Source organism: Astyanax mexicanus, chromosome 21 (assembly GCF_023375975.1).
Source record: "Astyanax mexicanus isolate ESR-SI-001 chromosome 21, AstMex3_surface, whole genome shotgun sequence".
NCBI lineage: Eukaryota > Metazoa > Chordata > Actinopteri > Characiformes > Acestrorhamphidae > Astyanax > Astyanax mexicanus.
In genome coordinates this window covers 40992538-41012081 of record NC_064428.1, presented here as the reverse complement: position 1 = coordinate 41012081, position 19544 = coordinate 40992538, and the positions used below count along the sequence as shown (strand labels likewise).

Sequence of the window (19544 nt, the reverse complement as noted above, 5' to 3'; positions counted from 1 at the left end):
GATAAACTCTTTTTATTACCGTTGATTTCAGAAGGAACAGTCAATCAGGAGCAGATGTTCAGTACTTTTGTGCATAGAGTGAATGTGTGAAGGTTTATTAGGGTTAGTTCCTGAAATGCAGTTGGTGTTTCTGAAGTTCTGACTCATAGAGACGCTGCTGACTTACAGAATGTGAGTCCACACACTACACACACACACACACACACACACACACACACACTGCACACACACACACACACACACACATACACACTGTGGTTGAGTTATGCTGCTGTGGATTGTAGGGGTTTGTCTGAACTCGTTGGTTCGACCTCTCTGTCTCACCAACAGATTCCTGAGCTCTGATTGGCTGATAGAAAGCAGCTAGAGGAACTTTCTCCCACTCTGATTGGCTCCTGACTGTGGCCTGCAGGTTTACCACAGAGAGAGAGAGAGAGGGAGAGAGAGAGAGGTGGAGTGAATGAAGGAAAGAGAGGAAGACGAAGAGCGAAGACTGACCAACTCTACACAACCAGCACAACACCAGTGAACACAGGTACCAAATATATCCACTATGAATTATTCACTGTCTTTAAAATCCAGTGTGAAACATGCAGTATTAAATCAGTGTTCAATAAATCAGTGACCTTTGTGGATTATTCAGTAGCTGCTTTAAATGATTCATTATCCGCTATGAATCATTCATTATCTAGTATGAATGATTCAGCATACACTATTATTGATTCAGCATCCACAATTAAGGATTCAGTATCCAGTATGGATTATTCAGTACTCACTATGAATTGTTTAGTATCTTTGAAAACCAGTGTGAAACATGCAGTAATGAATTAGAATTCATTACATCAGTATCTATTGTGGATTAATCAGTATCTGCTATAAATAATTCAGTATACACTATAAATGATTTGGTGTACATTGTGCAGTAATGAGTATCCGGTATGAATGATTCTGCATCCATTGTACATTATTCCATTTTCATTGTGGATTATTTAATATCCATTATGAATTGATTGGTATACACTATGAATTATTTAGCATTTAGTATAAGTGACTTGATAAATGTAAGAATAGTATACTATTCATTAAATAATTGTGTATAATCCTCCATGCATCATACAGTATCCACTCTGAATTATTTAACATATTTTTTTGTGTATTGCATGTTATCTTCTGTAAGCAATCCTGTATCCACAATGAATAGTTCATTGTCGGTTGTGGATTATTTATTATCTACTATTAATTATTCGGTATCTAGTGTGAATTATGGACACAGAAAATCTATTGTGATAATATTTAGTATCCACTATGAATTAGTCAGTAGCCACTATGAATGACTTAGTGTTCTCGATGAATGATTCTGTATTCACCATGAAATTTTCAGTATCTACTATTGATTATTTTGTATCCTTTAAAGGAAATACAGTATTTATTATGGGTCATTCAATATCCACTATTATTGATTCAGTATCCATTATTGATAATTCAGTATCCACTATGAATGGTTCAGTTTTGACTATACATTATTCAGTATCCACTATGAATGGTTCAGTTTGACTATAAATAATTCAGTATCCACTATGAATGGTTCAGTTTTGACTATAAATAATTCAGTATCCACTATGAAAGGACACCTGCAATTGATTGTTTAGAATTTACTATGGGTTATTTATGTGTTATCCACTATGAATTACTTATAATCCTCTATGCGTCATGCTGTATCCACTCTGTATCTACACAATTATTTATTGTCAATTGTTTATGGTCCTCTATAAACTATAACAGTATCCACTCTGAATTACTCAAACTCTTCTGGTATAATCTGCTGTATAGCCAGTATGTAATTAATGTTAGTTTTTCTCTTAGGCCATGTTGAATCCAGCATGTATTTCTCTGTGTTTTAGGGAAGTCTGATCTGCAGTGCTGACTGAGTCAGGCATGAGTAATCGCTCCATCGCCTGGTGGCTCACCCAGATCGGCCTTCCACAGTACACCACGGCCCTGGAGAGAGAGTATTATGGGCTGGAGGTAAATTTAAATTTGGTATAAATGGAGATTCTGATTGGTTCAACCTCTGAATGATGCCCTAGCCATACGTCAGTTTTAAGACGTCCAATAAAGTCTCTGGTTTGGGAAAGATTTCTGGATCCTGAAGGAAGACCATGCTAATAACTTTTACCCTTTCACCACATACTCCTGTTATTATCATGATATAAATAAAGTGGTGGGTTCTAGATAGTGAAACCCTTCCAGATTGATCTCAAAGGTTCTTCATACGTTCCTCTGTATGTTTAGGGTCTTTTCATGGTCACTGATGAGGAGTTGGAGGAGAAAGGCATTGAAGATGCCGAACACAGAACGACGATCTTAAATCAGCTCCAGAAACACCAGCAGAGACTAAACCCATGCACAGGTAACCCCACCCCAAAATGCACAATTAACCCCACCCCCAAAAGTACAATTAGCCCCACCTCCACTTGTACAGGTAACTTTCCATGTACAGGTAAACCACACCACACTCACACTCTTCTTTAGATGATTGAAGGTTCAAGAGGAAAGAAAGTATCTACAGTTTTTTAAAAGCCCCTCCCACTTTCCACCATGTCATAAAAAATGGGCGTGGCCTTGTGAAAGGCCCGTGTTTTTTTGTTCTTTTGTTCTAGACCTAGAAAAAAGTTAACCCCAGCTTGATAACCTAGCTAAGACAGAACTTTTTAAAAAACGCTCAGCGATGCTACCAGAACGTTAATAAGCGTTAAATTAAACATTCTAGGAATGTTTCGTAAATGTTATTGAAAAATTATGTTGTCAAACAACCAAAAAAATAAATCTAATAAGCAAAAATTGTAAAAACAAACATTGCCTGCGTGTTCCTAGAACGCTCTTTGTTGTCTAGGAAGCAGAGGGTTAACGAGGTGTGGTATCTCCTCAGGTGTTGCCGTGGTATCGCTGAAGAGAGTGAGCATGAAGTTCTCTCTGGGGTCGACTCTGGACAGAGCCAAGCCCACCAACCTCTTCCGGCAGAGCATTGTCCCCCGTCTCCGTCGCCGTGACAACCACCGTCTCTCGTCCTGCTCCCAGCTTCCCACTGATCCAGAGCCGGATACAATCAACCAGCGCAAACAGAGGTAGAGCGAGACATTCGAAATGTCCTAAAGACCAATTTTCTAGAATTTCCTGGTGGTTTCTTGGGTGTTTCTACACTATGCGGTTGCTATGCCGGGTCGTAGGCGGTTGTTACGTTGTTCCAAGTGGCTGCAAGAAAGTCAATAAAAAGTCAAAAAAAGGTTGCTACTGTGTCTCGTTGACTGGAGAAAAGCTAATTGTTCAGATGGTTGCTGTGGTCTTACTAAGGAATTAGTATAAACTTGATTGATTTGTAGTGGCTGCTATGCAGGGTCCTAAGTGGTTGCTATGTTGTTCAATAGAAAGAAGCTTAAGGTTCAAAAAATATCCTGAGGAAAGTTCTAAAGGTGGTTGCTATGGTGTTCATAGGAGATACATGCTACATTATTCATTAATCTGTTTGCTTTGATATTGTATATGATTTACAGGCATCAGGGAGCTCGCAATAAAGTGTGTAAATTGTTTTTTGTTTCAAACGGTTGCTTTGTTATCGCTGGTGGTTGCTAAGGTGATAGTAGGCGGTAGCTGTGGTGTTCCAGGTGATTGCTAGGATGTTGCACGGTGGATGTAGAGAATGTTGCTAAGGGGTTGTTAAGGCGTTGCTATGAACAACCTTTCCTGATCAGACCAAACATTTAATGTTAATACAGTTTTAAAGGACTGTAATACACTACAGAAAGCTTCAACAAAAAAAAGAAACATTTAAACAAATATAGAAACGTTTAATCATCCAAAGGGAAAAAACACTATATAATATCTTACTGTTATAAAAGTGTAAAAAGCACTAATTTACCTCCACTGATTTAATATGTAAAGCTGGTGGCGCCCCTTAGTGGCTACTTTTAACAGTGCAATAAGGAAATGAGAAATTTTGGAAACACACACACACACACACACTACACACACACACTCACTTTCTCTCACACACACTCACCAGATGCCAGACTCTCTCCATGCTCCAGGGCAGGGTGGAGAAGGTGGAATGTAACACACACACAGGTTATTATTACCTGAGGAAGCTCTGCAGAATGTAAATGAGATGTACAGATAGGACTGGGCGTGGTTGCTGTGGGGTTGCTAGGTGGTTGATATGGTGTGATAAGGGTGAGGACCTCACACGCCCTCTTAAACTACCCGTATCCTTAGAGCAGCAGATACAGGGCTGATAATCAGACTCAGTGTTGAGTAAGAGCTACAGGCTGGGGATCAGGGTGCAGCCGAGGCTTCCTCACTAGGAGGGAACAGAGAGACACCTGGGATTGGGATGCTACCTTTATCTTACCTGTCTTTATCTCAGTCTTTAGTCTCATCCCCTCATTCAGATACGAGAGAGAGAGAGAGAGAGAATAAATAAATGAGTTAGTAGGAGTGAGTGAGGGATTGAGTGAGCTGGTAGACAAGTGAACTAGTGAGTAAATTAGTGGAAAAGTTAATGAGGGAACAAGTGAGTGAAGGAAAAAAGATAGAGGGAACAAGTGAACAAGTGAGTGAATTATTGGGAAAGTAAGAGAAAAAGTGAAGATGAGAATGAGGGAGCAAGTTAACAAATGAGTGAAGGAGCAAGTGAACAAGTAAGTGGGTTAGTGGAAAAGGGATTAAGGGGACAAGTAAATAAGTAAATTAGTGAAAAAGTGAGTGAGGGAGCAAGTGAACAAGCGTGTAAGGAAACAAGTGAACGAGTGAGTGAATTAGTGGGAAAGTGAGACATAAAGTGAAGAAGAGAATGAGAGAGCAAGTGAACAAGTGAGTGAATTAATGAGACAGTAAGTGAGGGAGCAAGGGAACAAGTAAGTGAGGGAACAAATGAGTGAATTAGTGGGAAAGTGAGACAAAAGGTGAAGAAGAGAATGAGGGAGCAAGGGAACAAGTGGGTGAATTAATGGGAAAGTAATTGCCCACGCCTTGCTGCTTCCCACCCTGTCAGAGAGTGGGCGTGGTCTGTCACGAGCAGGCATGGGCGTGGTAGTGGGGGGAAAAGTGGACCTGACTACCCAGGGCCCGAAAATCCTGATTTTTTTTTCGCTCACTTTCCTTTGTTTACTGGCATGGATAGGGGCCCATTAACATAGAGGGTGTACAGGGCCCAGAATTTGCTGCTACGCCCCTGCGAGCAGGGGGCGTAGGCGTTGTTTCAGGCCCCGCCCCTCCATTGCATGGGGCAGTGTGGACACGAGCGGAATCTGAGGAATGTATTGGAGTGCGCATGCGCGGAGAGGGAGCGTGTGAGTACTCGTCGAAAACAGAGAGAGAGAGAGAGAGAGGTTGGGATTGGTAGAGCAGAGCTGGAGCTCGAGACGGACTATACTTTTGTTTTATTCAGTTTTTGTTCTTTTGTTCTGCTGATTTTATCGTTGTTTCTAACGGTAACCATGCTGGAGCTGTAGCGGGACTGTCCGCGCGCTCAGGTGAGTCTCAGGTGAGGTTAAGGTGAGGTTAAGGTGAGTTTAGGGAGATTAAGGTAAGGTTCTGGTTCTGCTGTATCTCTGCTGTAATTTCAGTTCTACAGTTTAGACTCAGCTGTTAATGATTAACTCCTGCTGTGCAACACACACACACACACACACACACACACACACACACACACACACACACCTGTGTGTCCTGCCACCTGGCTAATCTCACACACCTACAGCTCAGGTGGTCAATCTGACAGGCGTGTCACTCCCAACCCAGTGTAGAGATAGAGAGTGTAGCACCTAGATTAGACTGACTTTCTGGAATAAAAACAGACTAAAACTGATTTTAGCGCTGAAAATAAGATTTTCAGACTGTAAGTTTCTCATTTATACAGTTGTAAGAATAAAAAGAAATATTAAAAATAGCTGTGAATTCAATTACATGTCAGTATGCTTTAAAGGGAGAGAAGAATATGATGTGAGACATTTAGATTAAAATGATTAGCTAAAATTAGCTGGATTTTTATTGCTAATGTCAGTAATATTGCTGTAAACCTTGGAAAAATGTGTCGTTTTTGTATGTTTTGAAAGAAGAAACAACCAATGGTAAATCAAAGCTAATGTAAATAAAATAAAATAATAATAATAATAATAATAATAATAATAATAATAATGTAAATAAAATAAAAATCACTTTTGTTAATAAAAGTATAGAATAATACGGTAATTATAGTTGTGATCAGTAATGTAAATGTTATTATCACAGCTTTAGGTTTTGTTTTTATCCTTGACTAGAGGAAGACAAGCCTGAATCCGTTTCCACCTCCCTGATTCCCCCAGGCATCATTAACATATCGCCACGCCCACACTCCCACAAAGCCCCGCCCTTGCTTCGAAACTGTCCAGTGTGATCACTCTAATTGGTGGACTATGTGAGGGATGGGCGTGGTTATTTAAATTGTTAAAAATGGATTTAAAGTGGATACTAAACAATTTGCCCTTGATACAGAATAATTCATAGAGGATACTTAACCATTTACTAGTGGATACAGAATAATTCATAGTGGATACTAAACCACTTACTGTGCATACAGAAGTATTCATAGTGGATACTGAACCATTAACTGTCAATACAGAATAATTTATAGTGGATACCTCAAAATCTACCCTTAATACAGAATAATTCATAGTGGGTACTAAACTACTTACTGAGGACACTGAGTAATTCATAGTGGATACTTAAACTATTGATTCTTGATAAAGAATAATTCTTAGCGAATACATAACCGTTTACTGTGGACACTGACACATTTATAGTGGATACAGAGAAATACATAACAATTCAGTATAATTCATAATGAATTATGAGTAATTCATTGCGGATACTAGATAAGTCTTAGTAGACACTGAGTAATTCATAGTAGATACTGGATAATGTATTGTACAAATAGCATAATTCATAGTAGATACTGTTTATTTTTTTTTTACATATTGCATAAGTATATGCACATAGTAGATGTTGAACAATTCATAACGGATTCTGAGTAATTCATAGTCGATACTGATTAATCTATAGTGGATGCTAAGTAATTCATAGCGGATACTGAATAGGCCAATTCAGTAGCTATTTAGTAGATTTAGTATAGAAATACTCTAGTGACTGTAATGGGAATAAAAGTCTTATTTGTGTTATTTGTTATTGTTTATTTGTTTATTTATGTAACACAATCATTTCACGCAGAATATTAAATGAGCTGCTGGCGAATCAGAGAGCAGGGGGCGGGGCTTGTAAGCAGCAGTGGGGGGGTGATGGGTGGTCAGGTTCAGTTCTGGTCAGCTGGAGATGGGATCAGGATCAGGATGTGGGAAGAGAACTCGGGAAGGAAACGCTATTAAAAACTCCTTACTTACAACATCCACCAACACACTGACCTCAACCTGTGTGTGTGTAGGAGTGTGTGCGTGTGTGCGTGTGTGTAGGAGTGTGTGTGTGTGTGTGTAGGAGTGTGTGAGGGTGCGGCAGCCTCGTTCACTCATGTTTAATATCAGTTTAATAACAGTTTGTATCTCCAGATTAGACTGAGAGCAGCATGAGTTTTTATTTATTTACAGTTTAGGTTTTTAAACATGTAATTTAATGTATTTAGTTTGTTTAAGTGCAAGCATTAAGTTGAGTTTTATAATATAAAATAATAATAATAATAATAATAATAATAATAATAATAATAATAATAATAATAATAATTATTATTATTATAGCTTGATGCTGATACACTTTGCTGTGTGTGTGTTGCAGTAAGCGGAGGAGTGTTGGAGGACTCATCACTCAGGTGAGTTTTTTTTAACTGAGTAAAGGAGTAATACTCATTAATATTAATAATTATTTTGTTAAAATAAATACGTTTGGACACGCCTTAAATTCTGTGTTTTTTTATTATTTTAAAATGTTCTGTATTGTAGATTAATACTAAACTCATCCAAACTATAAAGAAAAACATATGGAATTATTTACTAAACAAAGGGGTTAAACAAACCAGAATATGTTTTTTATTTTAGCTTATTACTTCAGTTTTGAACATCTCTGCTGGATTTTCTCAGTCAGTTTTATGAGGTAGAGTCTCCTGGAATTCAGGCTTTCAGTTAACAGCTGTGCTGAACTCATCAAGAGTTAATTACTTGAATTTCTTGTCTCTTAATAAAGTGTTTGAGAGCATCAGTTAAAGTAAAGTAGTGAAGAGGTAGAGTTACAGGTATACAGTGAATAGTGAATATTTGAGTAATGTTCTAATCCAGATTATGAGAAGCAACAACTACTCAACTAAATAAAGAAAATAAATACTTTTGAGAACTCTGAAAGTATCCTCAAGCGCAGTCACAATGAAAACCATCAAAAACATTATAATGATGAAACTGGCACACATCAGGACCACCGCAGAAAAGGAAGAGCGAGAGTTTCCTCTGTTGTACAGGATAAGTTTATCAGTTATAAGTTAACAGCTCACCAGATATAAGCACCTAAATATGCTTCACTTCACTATTCATTTACTATAAACAAAATATATAATATATGTAATAATATATGTATAATATTAGGTGTTACAGTGTTGTATGATAATAACATGTATTCTGTAACATTATTTAGGTGTTTTCGGGTCATAAGGAGATGGACTCTTTGAAGAAGGAGCTGGAGGAGGAGCTTAAACTCAGTACTGAGGATATCAGGAGTCATGCCTGGTACCACGGCCAGCTTCCCCGAGAGGTGAATATCTACAATATCTACAATATCTGAATGAGTTTTTCTGATTTTATTATTTATAGGTTTATGTTTGAGTAAAATGAACATTGTTGTTTTATTCTATAAACTACAGACAACATTTCTCCCAAATTCCAAATAAAAATATTCTCATTTAGAGCATTTATTTACAGAAAATGAGAAATGACTGAAATAACAAAAAAGAAGCAGATGCTTGGACGTCATCAGCAGGGGGCGGGATTATTGATTAACTGATTTGCATATCTTTATTTCTGGTACTTTGACACTCCAAAGTTATATTAAAACATGACGTCCTGCAGCCAGTGTTCCTGCATTTTCCAGCAGGACAATCCTCGTCCACGTGCTGCTGCCGTCTCAACAGCTTTCCTTTTAGTTTATACATCTAATCTGAATTAGTGTATAATGTGTGTGTATAATGTGTGTATAATATATGTATATATTGTGTGTTGTTGTGTAGGACGTGGAGGATCTTCTGCAGCGGGACGGTGATTTCCTGGTGCGGGACTCGATGTCCTGCAGTGGGGATTATGTCCTGAGCTGCAGGTGGAAGGAGCAGCCCATGCACTTCAAGATCATCAAGATCGTCCTGCGACCAAAACAGGTTATATATCCCCCTCTCTACTCCAGAACTGTTCTTCTCTCTCTATATATATATATATACACTCTGACTCCCCCGTTACTCATCAGCAGGTGTGTTGGGACAGGTGTGTTGGGACAGGTGAGGTGTGATGAGGTGAGCAGGGTTGTGGTCAGCTGAAGCTGGGGTTGGGAAACGTTGAGGAGATGAGTCTAAGGGAGTGGAGTGAGGTGTGGAGTAATGCCTAGAGCGTGTTTACCCAACAAACACCACCAAACACCAAGAAACATAAAGGAAAACCAAGAAATAACAAGGAACACCAACAAACACAACCAAACACCACCAAACACAAATAAACACCAAGAAACACCATCATAAACAAAGGAACACCAATTAACATGAAGAAACACTAACAAACACCAACAGATTAATTGTGATGTATTTAGTAAATTATGAGAGTGTTTAGTAAATCATGATGGTGTTTGATGGGATTTGTATGGTGTTTAATTGAATATAATGGTATTTAATGGGGAATGATGATGATTGTTGGTGAAATGTGATGACATCTTTCAACCAGTAGACATTTATCTAGTGGTGTTTCTTGGTGGACTGTGATGGTGTTTGATGGAATCTGATGGTGTTTGTTGGATTATGTTGCTATTTGGTGGACTGTGATGGTGTTTGATGGAATCTGATGGTGTTTGTTGGATTATGTTGCTATTTGGTGGATTGTGTTGGTGTTTGGTGGAATATGATGCTGTCTGATGAGGGAATCTGATGGTGTTTGATGGAATCTGATGATGTTTGTTTGAATATGTTGCTATTTGGTGGATTGTGATGATGTTTGGTAGAATTTAATGGTGTTTGATGATGGAATCTGATGGTGTTTGATGGAATCTGATGGTGCTTGATGGAATTTAATGGTGTTTGATGGATAATGTTGCTATTTGGTGGATTGTGTTGGTGTTTGGTGGGATATGATGCTGTCTGATGATGGAATCCGATGGTGTTTGATGGAATCTGATGGTGTTTGATGGAATTTAATGGTGTTTGATGGAATCTGATGGTGTTTGTTGGATTATGTTGCTATTTGGTGGATTGTGTTGTTATTTGGTGGAATATGATGCTGTCTGATGATGGAATCCAATGGTGTTTGATGGAATCTGATGGTGTTTGTTGGATTATGTTGCTATTTGGTAGACTGTGGTGGTGTTTGGTGGAATATGATGATGTCTGATGATGGAATCTGATGGTGTTTCTCATGGTGTTTGTTGGTGGATTTTGTTGGTGTTTGTTGGAACACGTGTAGTTCCTCTACAGAGTGATGAGAGTGAGATAAAACCTCTCACTCCTCTCACTCCTGTATCACTCCTGTATCACTCCTGTGACTGTGTGATTACAGGTGAGGATCAGCAGGTTGTAACTGGTTCAGGTATGAGCTCTGCTGAGAATCACCCTTACACAACAGAGAAGATCATCACTACAGATCTGACCTTCTTACACACCAACACATTTACACAACATTTACTCACTAACACACCACAGCACAGATCACACACACCTACAACACACACCATCACACTCCACCATCACACTCCACAGAACACTGTAATTCTCCTTTGGTGGAGCATGTTAGTGTTTGGTGGAAATTCATGGTGTTTGGTGCAAAGTGTTTGGTCTTACACTGAGGCAAAAATGTAACACGGAATGATGGAATGATTGGTGGAGAATTACGGTGTTTGATGCAAATTGTTGGGTCTTACATCAAAGTGAACGTGTAACAGAATCCTGGAGTTTGTTGGAGAATTACAGTGCTTGGTGGAGAACGATGGAGTTTGATGGAAATAAAATTTGGTAGGGAATGATGGTGTTTGGTTAAATGTAGTGATATTTGGTAGAATGTGGTGCAAATGTGTGATTTTACAATGAAGCAAACATGTTCTTGTGGAGAATGTTTTTTTCTTATGAGTTATGCTGTTTAGTGGAGAATGATGATGTCTGGTAGAGAGTAAAAAGGCGTGGAAGAAAATATTGGCGTAGAGTGTTTGGTAGAATTCAGAGTCTGGAGAGAGAGTTTTATATTAAATTGTTTGGTAGAGAATTGGTGGATGGTGTGTAGAATAATGTGAGGGTAATGTAGATATCTGCTGATGGAATATCAGCTCTTTTCTATCGGTTGAAATGCTCATCCATGCAGATCTACGAGACTCTAAATCACTATCTTGTCTTTTCATCCCATCTGACTCCAAGCCAAACAAGTTGAGACAGAAGATCTGGGTTATAATCAGCGCTGATCTTCCCCCAGCCTGAACCCTCACCTGATCACAACCCTCAGCATGATTCTGAAAAGATCTACAGCTCTGTAATAAAATAAGAGAGCACTTAAAAATAATGAGTTTCTTTGATTTTACCAAATTAAAAACCTCTGGAATATAATCAAGAGGAAGATGGATGATCACAAACCATCAAACCACCAAACTGAACTGCTTGAATTTTTACACCAGGAGTAAAGCAGCATAAAGTTATCCAAAAGCAGTGTGTAAGACTGGTGGAGGAGAACATGATGCCAAGATACATGAAATTAAAACTGTGATTAAAAATCAGGATTATTCCACCAAATATTGATGATTTCTGAACTCTTAAAACTTTATGAATATGAACTTGTTTTATTTGCATTATTTGCTTGTAATTCTATACAGTTAAGAAAAGTAAAAATTTATGTGCTGAAAGTTTTAGGACGTTTTGGTTTGATTTTGGACCTTTTGAAAGGTTTGTGTTGATCTTTTTTACAGGGTTACTCTCGGGAGCTCTTCCAGTTTGAGAACGATCAGTTTGATAACATTCCTGCACTGGTGCGTTTTCACGTTGGTGGGCGGCGGCCTATATCCCAAGCGTCCGGAGCCGTCATCTTTCACCCAATCACACGCAGCCTTCCTCTGCGGGTCATCAGCGAGCGCCAGGCCGCCAAGGCAAAAGTTGAAAAGAATAAGAGGCGGAGCTTAAGCTCTAACCACATGGACACGCTACAGGTCAACAACCCTCTGCTGAGGTAAATCCAGCATTTAACAGTCTTTATAATAATAAAGAAGAAACTCTGGAATTTCATCTAGAAGCCTCTTATCCTGTAGACGTTTAGAAGACATCTACAGATATCTATAATCCACTTCTGTCATCTAGTAGATGTCTATCATCCAATAGATGTATATTATCTATCATCTAGAATTAATTAGATGTATGTCTTCCAGTAGACATTTATCATCCAGTAGATGTTAATCATCCAGTAGATGTTTATCATCCAGTAGACGTTTATCATCCAGTAGATGTTTATCATCCAGTAGATGTTAATCATCCAGTAGACGTTTATCATCCAGTAGATGTTTATCATCCAGTAGATGTTTATCATCCAGTAGATGTTTATCATCCAGTAGATGTTTTTTATCCAGTAGATGTTTTTTATCCAGTAGATGTTTATCATTCAGTAGATGTTTATCATCCAGTAGATGTTTATCATCCAGTAGACGTTTATCATCCAGTAGATCAGGGGTGTCAAACTCATTTTGGCCGAGGGCCACATTGGCATATTGGCTGTCCTCCGAGGGCCAGATGTAACTTATAAATGTAATAAAATGTAACCAAATGTAATATATGTAAATGAATGTAATTACTCCTTAATGTTAAATAACTCTCAATATATTATTTATTCAATCAAATATTACAGTTGCATGGAAAAAATGTTTGCTTGTTGCTCTATTAACATAAATCCTTTTAATTTGTCATGTCATGAAATCCAAAAACTCCATCAATCAAGAACCAAACTATTCAAGTGAATAGAAATGACATCAAGTTATATTAACTTTGAAATTATTAACTGAAATAAGGCTTAATAAATATAAAATCAAAAATTGTGAGCTGTTAAGAACATAGCATTTCCTCAGATTTAGCAGTTCCTCATCCAACCACTAGTGGGAGCTGCAGCAGCAGCACCACAAGTCCGCAGTCTTTACTGAGTCAGAGCTACAGCCCAGCCACGGGCTACAGGGCTCAGCTCAGCCAGTCTGGAGCGTTTTTAACATTTTTAAGTTCTTCTGTGTATGAAATAAAGATTTTTGTAACCGAATAATACAGCTCTCTACAGTTCATCTTTCAGCCCAATCAGCTAACAGCAGCCGTTTAGAGCATGAGTCACTGCTGGGATTACATTATAAACAGGTCAGTTATCGCGCTGCTAACCTCAGGATGTTTATAACTACGGAGTTTAGTGGACACACCACGGCTGCAAGGTTAGACTGTTGAAGGCTACTGAAGACTATTAAAGGCTATTGGAGGTTATTGAAAGGGTTATTGAGGGCAGAAATTAGTAAAGGCTGGTTAGATAAGTGATTCACGTCCTCGTACTTTGCTGCGGTGAAACTGCGACTAGCGCTGTCCCAGTGATGTTTATTAACATCATTAAAACAGATTTTATCAGCTATTGTCTTATAAATATTTACACAGAACTTATATCTCTCCTAAAAAGCGTTTATTTTGGTCAGTAACACAAAATGCATACCGGTCTTTCGCCTTGAAGCACAGCCGTCCGTCTGCATCAACTTCTCTTTTTCTGGACATTATGGGATAAACATTTATACGTCTCAATTCCACCCGCGAAGTTACACCTTCCCTCCGGCAGGGTTTCCACATCAATGACTACACTGCCGTGTAGTGGCAGTAAGCCGTAACTTTGCGGGTAATACAATCGACAAGCATTGTGGGAAATGTATTTTTTGGTCAAAGAACGCTTCTGACTTATTTATTATAGACACTAAGATTTTACAAGCTCTCGCGGGCCACATAAAAAGACGTGGCGGGCCACATTTGGCCCGCGGGCCTTGTGTTTGACACATGTGCAGTAGATGTTTATCATCCAGTAGATGTTTATCATCCAGTAGATGTTTTTTATCCAGTAGATGTTTTTTATCCAGTAGATGTTTATCATTCAGTAGATGTTTATCATTCATTGGTTATATTATGTAAATGTGTTTGTTCAGGACTGGCAGTCAGCCTGCTAATCTGGAGACAGTGGGAAGACCTTCACTACAGTCAGCACAGTCTGACAGTAACCTGAGAACAGGTAATTTTTGAATGGTGATTTGGGAATTCTTTAATGGTTATTGAGGAATTTTGAATGCTGACTGCTTGAATTATAAATTATTGAATGTTTATTGGGAGTTTTTAAATGTTGATGAGGCATTTTTGAATGGTTATTCAAATTTTTTTAATGTTGATTTAAAATTTTTGAACGGGGATTAAGAATGTTTGATTAGTAGTGATTGTAAATTCATAAATGATTTCAGGAAATTTTTGAACGTTGATTGTGAATCTTTCAATGTTGATTTTGCATATATTTTTGAATGATGATTTAGAAGGATTGTAAAAGTGTGAATGGTGAATTTTGATTGGTGATTTATAGATTTTTGTTTGGAGAGCATGGAAATTTTAGAAATTACTTAAGATTTTAAAACTTTGTCTTTTTTTTAAATGGTGACAAAATTTTTTAATTTCAAAGTGATTCTGGTCGTATTGATTCTAAACCTTTTTTAAAACACAATTTTCTATTTGATTCTCTTTAACTCAGGTGTGTCCCAGAGCTGTCAGTCTCAGGACTGTAGCTCCGCCCCCATGTCTCCCATGTACCGGACAGGAAGTGACCCGTTACTCAGCCCCGGTTCCATTCGCTCGTCTCGTGCCGCCCAGTCGCCTGCTGGGGGCGTCACCCTGCGAGGTTCTGACGGACAGCTGCACTCCAGAGCCCCGCCCAAACCCCTCAGAGTGTCAATGCTGTTTCCTGGAGCCCCGCCCACAACTCCGCGGATAGCGGTCGACCCCGCCTCCTTCTATGATGAGCTGGTGCCCCAGGTAAGAGAGCAGTGGACAGGTGCGTGTGGGGGGGTGTGTCTATTCGAATATGAAGAATGAGTTTAACGCTCGCTGCTGATTGGTCACAGGTTCCGCCCTCCATGCTTCCGAAGGGTCACGCGGCGCGACTGCGCGCCCAGGAGAAGTGGACCAGTCGCGCCCGCCTCACAGAGACCAGCTTCACCTTTCTAGAGGCTCAGCGGATGGAGGAGGAGCGACAGATGCTGGAGGAGGAGCCAAGAGTGATTGACGGAGAGGGGGCGGAGCCAGACTGGAAGTTCGAGCGGCCACAGACCGAGACGACTTCCTGCTTTCGTCTCGATGCCTTCAGGTCGCTGCTGCTGCCGGACAACAACCGTCCTCTAGAGCAGAGCGTCCTGCACTCCGTCAAAGAGCTGTTCACCCACACCGACGCCGCGGCAACCTCCCTGCACATGCTCAGTGTGGACTGCCAGGTGAAGCTCCGCCTCCACCACCTGTAAACCTGTCAAATACTGGCTGACCCACATGGCTACAGCTTTAGCCTTTAGCTCAGTTTAATATAATTGGACTAAAGTTCTATGTAATTCCACCTTTCCACCACAGGGGTCTCCAAACTCTGCTTTAATTCTGCTTATCTCTGTACCTGTGTTTCAGGTAGCTCGTGTAACAGGTGTGACGGCGGAGCAGAAGAGGATCATGGGAGTGGATTCTGGGCTGGAGCTGATCATGCTGCCTCATGGAAGCCAGCTGAGAAAAGACCTGCTGGACCGGTGGGTTCACACCACCAGAACCAGCTCGTTTAAATAGACTTACAGTGTTTCCGACTTCCAAGCAGCTGCTGGGCAAATAATCGTGTTATTTGGTCATCATTGTGGTGTTGCTAGGTAGTTGCTAAGGTATCGCAGGTGGCTGCTTTGGTGGCTTTGCATTTGCTAAGCAGTTGTATGATATTCTCCTTTTGGTTGCTGTGGCATTGCTACGTGTTTGCTATGTGATTTCTATGCCTACTATAATATCCCATACATGCTTACTGTAGTGTTGCTAGATGGTTGCAAAGGTATCTCAGATGGCTGCTGTGGTTTCCTGTTCCTTAGCAGTTGTGGCATTTCCCTCTTGGTTGCAGTGTTGTTAAGTGTTTTTGAATCCGTTGCTATGGTGTTGCTCAGTGACTACTATGTTATCCCATACAATGTTCACTGTGGTACTATGGTTTACTAGATGGTTGCCATGGTAGCCAATGTTACCATGTTAAATGTCCTCTACAGTGTTGCACGATGATTGCTGTGGTGTTTAGGGTAGTTGCAGGGCTATTGCTTGATGGTTGCTATGGCTGTTGTCTGAGGTGGCTGCTGTGGTGTTGGGCTACAGTGTTGCTCGGTGATTGCTGTGGTATTTCAGGTGGTCCCTACACTGTTTTGTATTGTGGTTGCTATGATGCTACTGAGTGCTTGCAAAATTGTGGCTTCAGAGTTGCTAGGTGATTACTATGGTATTTCAGGTGGTTGCTAAGGTGTTTCTAAGTGGTTTATCTGATATCGCAGCATGGGTTTTAAGACTTGGTACATGATTGCAAGGTGGTTGCAGGGGTGTTGCTAGATGGTTGCCATAATGTTGCTAAATGTTTGCAAAGTTGTGGCTGCAGTGTTGCTAGGATCATGATATGGTATTTCAGGTGGTTGCTGAGGTGTTTCTTAGTGCTTTATCTGTTATCCCGACATGGATTCTATGATTTGGTACAGGATTTCAACAAGTAGTTGCAGGGCTGTAGCTAAATGGTTGGTGTCCAAGCTGGCTGCTGTGATGTTGGGCTACAGTGTTGCTAGGCAATTGCTCTGGTATTTCAGGTGGTTTCTATGGTGTTGGAGCTTGTTTCATTTACTTCGCTCTCTCTCTCTCTTTTTCAGACATCAGCTCATAGTGTTGGGAATAGCCGTGGATATTCTGGGATGTACCGGTTCCGTTAATCAGAGGGCGGCTGTTCTCCATAAGGTGATCCAGTTGGCCCAGGCCCTGAGGGACACCGCCCACGACCTGTACGCCTTCTCCGCTGTCATGAAGGCTCTGGACCTTCCTCAGGTCAGAGGTCACGTTCAGAAAGTGCTCTGAGATAGAGTTTTACACTGTACAATATGTCCAAATGACTGTGGACGCTATTCGATGGTTGCGTTTGTGTGTTCAGGTGGTGCGGTTGGAGATGACGTGGCGAGTTTTGAGGAGGAATCACACTGAGAGCGCGGTGATGTTCGAGAAAACTCTGAAACCCTTGATGAAGTCTCTGAACGAGGGAGATGGTGAGTGAAGGTGGATCTGTGTAGATCTTCCAGACCTGCTGTTAGAGCTTCAGCCTGGATACAAGATAATCCAATAAATGCTGGATTGGTGATAAATCTGGAGATCAAGCAGGAACGTCCATAAGGAAGTGTTACAGTCTGGTTAAGACATTCCTGGGAAACCCTTGCCATGTGTGGGTGAACATTATCCTGCTGAAAAATGCTGCTATCAGTTGGAGGTCTTGCACATCTCGCTAAAGTCTAAAAACCTTAGGGTAAAAGCTAAAACTTAAAAACTGTTGGCTAAAAGCTGAAGCCTGAAACCTTTTGGTTAAATGCTAAAGTCTGAAAACTTTTGGTAAAATTCTAAAGTCTGAAAACGTTTGGTTAAATGCTAAAGTCTGAAAATGTTTGGTTAAATGCTAAAGTCTGAAAACGTTTGGTTAAATGCTAAAGTCTGAAAACTTTTGGTTAAATGCTAAAGTCTGAAAATGTTTGGTTAAATGCTAAAGTCTGAAAACTTTTGGTTAAATGCTAAAGTCTGACCGAGACAAACCTACCGGTTCTAAATCTACGGTTAAGTGCAGGAGCATCAGGGGTGACTTCTCAGGTTTACCTGAGAAACACATCCATACTATCATACTCGTAGATTAGCTCTTAAAGGGATAGTTCGGTATTTTTGACATGAGTCTGTATGGCATCATCATAACCAGTGTCGTGCATCCACACTGACTTACCCCCCACAGCGTCCTGTGAGCCGAGTTCTTGTCCAGTTTAGGTCAAAGCGAAAGTAGTCCGGCATGTTTGCTGGGGTCAGGAAAATAACTCCTTTTTCTTCCCAAAGCAGTACGTGTTCAAAAGAGGGATTTATTTACATCACAAAAAACTAACCCTGCAAAAGTCACGCCTCGTAAATCACTTGGGTCCTACTTTCTCTCATTTCGTATCAGTGCGCGTCATTCTGACAGCGAGCTGCGCACGCGTCAACTTGTTCTGTGTTTTGGCAGTGCTTAGCAGCTGTGTTCAGACTAGCAACGCAAACGAGCTAACTTTAGGGAGAAGTCTATTGGCTTTTATAAGCTTTGTAAACACATATATATATATATATATATATAGCTAGGTGTGTGTGTGTGTGTGTGTGTTAAAATGGTGCGGACTTGTGACTATCCAGGCTGTAGCAACAAAGATGTGGCTGATTCTCTGCAGAGTTTTCATCGTTTTCCTGTGACTGATGTTGCTCTGAGGAAACTTTGGGTACTAGCGCTGGGCAAAAAAAAGGAAAAAAGTTCTCAACACACCAGCATTCAGGAGTGCAGGGAAGTCACTGTTGTTTGTGATGCAAGCAGCTGCCCCGCTGACATCCTCATCAATGGATAGGTCTTGCATCTCGGGCATAACTAAGTCCCACTCGTGGCAACAGTAGCATTCCACCTCGGTCTGCATTATTTCGCACTTGAAACGAGTGCACCAGGATTTGTCGGCCACCCTGGGTATCGCAGCTCCAGCAGTGGCTCCAGTTTCATCTTCCACCACTTCTCTGTCCACCCTCTCTCTTTCTGCCCGATCTAATTCCATTTGGCGAAGTTCAACATCTGTATACTCGGGTTCATAAAGATATCCCCGTGGCTCTGAGCGGTGATCAATGTTTTCCTCGTCACTCTCGTAGTCACACATGTTCTCGAGGCGAGAAGTAAACAAAGCGACCCAAACACGTAGGCTAGCTGTCAGGTTGCAGCGCTGCGCGCATTGATATGGAACGAGAGAAAGTAGGACCCAAGTGATTTACGAGGCGTGACTTTTGCAGGGTTAGTTTTTTGTGATGTAAATAAATCACTCTTTTGAACACGTACTGCTTTGGGAAGAAAAAGGAGTTATTTTCCTGACCCCAGCAAACATGCCGGACTACTTTCGCTTTGACCTAAACTGGACAAGAACTCGGCTCACAGGACGCTGTGGGGGGTAAGTCAGTGTGGATGCACGACACTGGTTATGATGATGCCATACAGACTCATGTCAAAAATACCGAA

The 19544-nt window shown here is 40.4% G+C and overlaps 1 protein-coding gene across 3 annotated transcripts in view; it reads left to right on the top strand.

Moving 5' to 3' along the window:
* The first annotated feature begins 431 nt into the window (after nucleotides 1-431).
* Nucleotides 432-19544, top strand: part of sh2d3a (SH2 domain containing 3A) — a 22369-nt gene continuing 3256 nt past the window's right edge. The window contains exons 1-14 of one of the 3 annotated variants that reach the window (XM_022674439.2): nucleotides 432-535; nucleotides 1902-2025; nucleotides 2293-2410; nucleotides 2930-3125; nucleotides 7816-7849; nucleotides 8662-8778; nucleotides 9251-9394; nucleotides 12163-12419; nucleotides 14398-14480; nucleotides 14985-15265; nucleotides 15355-15720; nucleotides 15902-16017; nucleotides 17152-17323; nucleotides 17427-17538. In XM_022674439.2, the coding sequence (XP_022530160.2) occupies nucleotides 1936-2025; nucleotides 2293-2410; nucleotides 2930-3125; nucleotides 7816-7849; nucleotides 8662-8778; nucleotides 9251-9394; nucleotides 12163-12419; nucleotides 14398-14480; nucleotides 14985-15265; nucleotides 15355-15720; nucleotides 15902-16017; nucleotides 17152-17323; nucleotides 17427-17538 (2086 nt within the window). In that variant the 5' untranslated portion in view covers nucleotides 432-535; nucleotides 1902-1935. Of the gene's footprint in view, nucleotides 536-1901; nucleotides 2026-2292; nucleotides 2411-2929; nucleotides 3126-5280; nucleotides 5540-7815; nucleotides 7850-8661; nucleotides 8779-9250; nucleotides 9395-12162; nucleotides 12420-14397; nucleotides 14481-14984; nucleotides 15266-15354; nucleotides 15721-15901; nucleotides 16018-17151; nucleotides 17324-17426; nucleotides 17539-19544 lie in introns of those variants that run through there. The other 2 variants (XM_049469413.1, XM_049469414.1) reach the window with 2 other exon arrangements.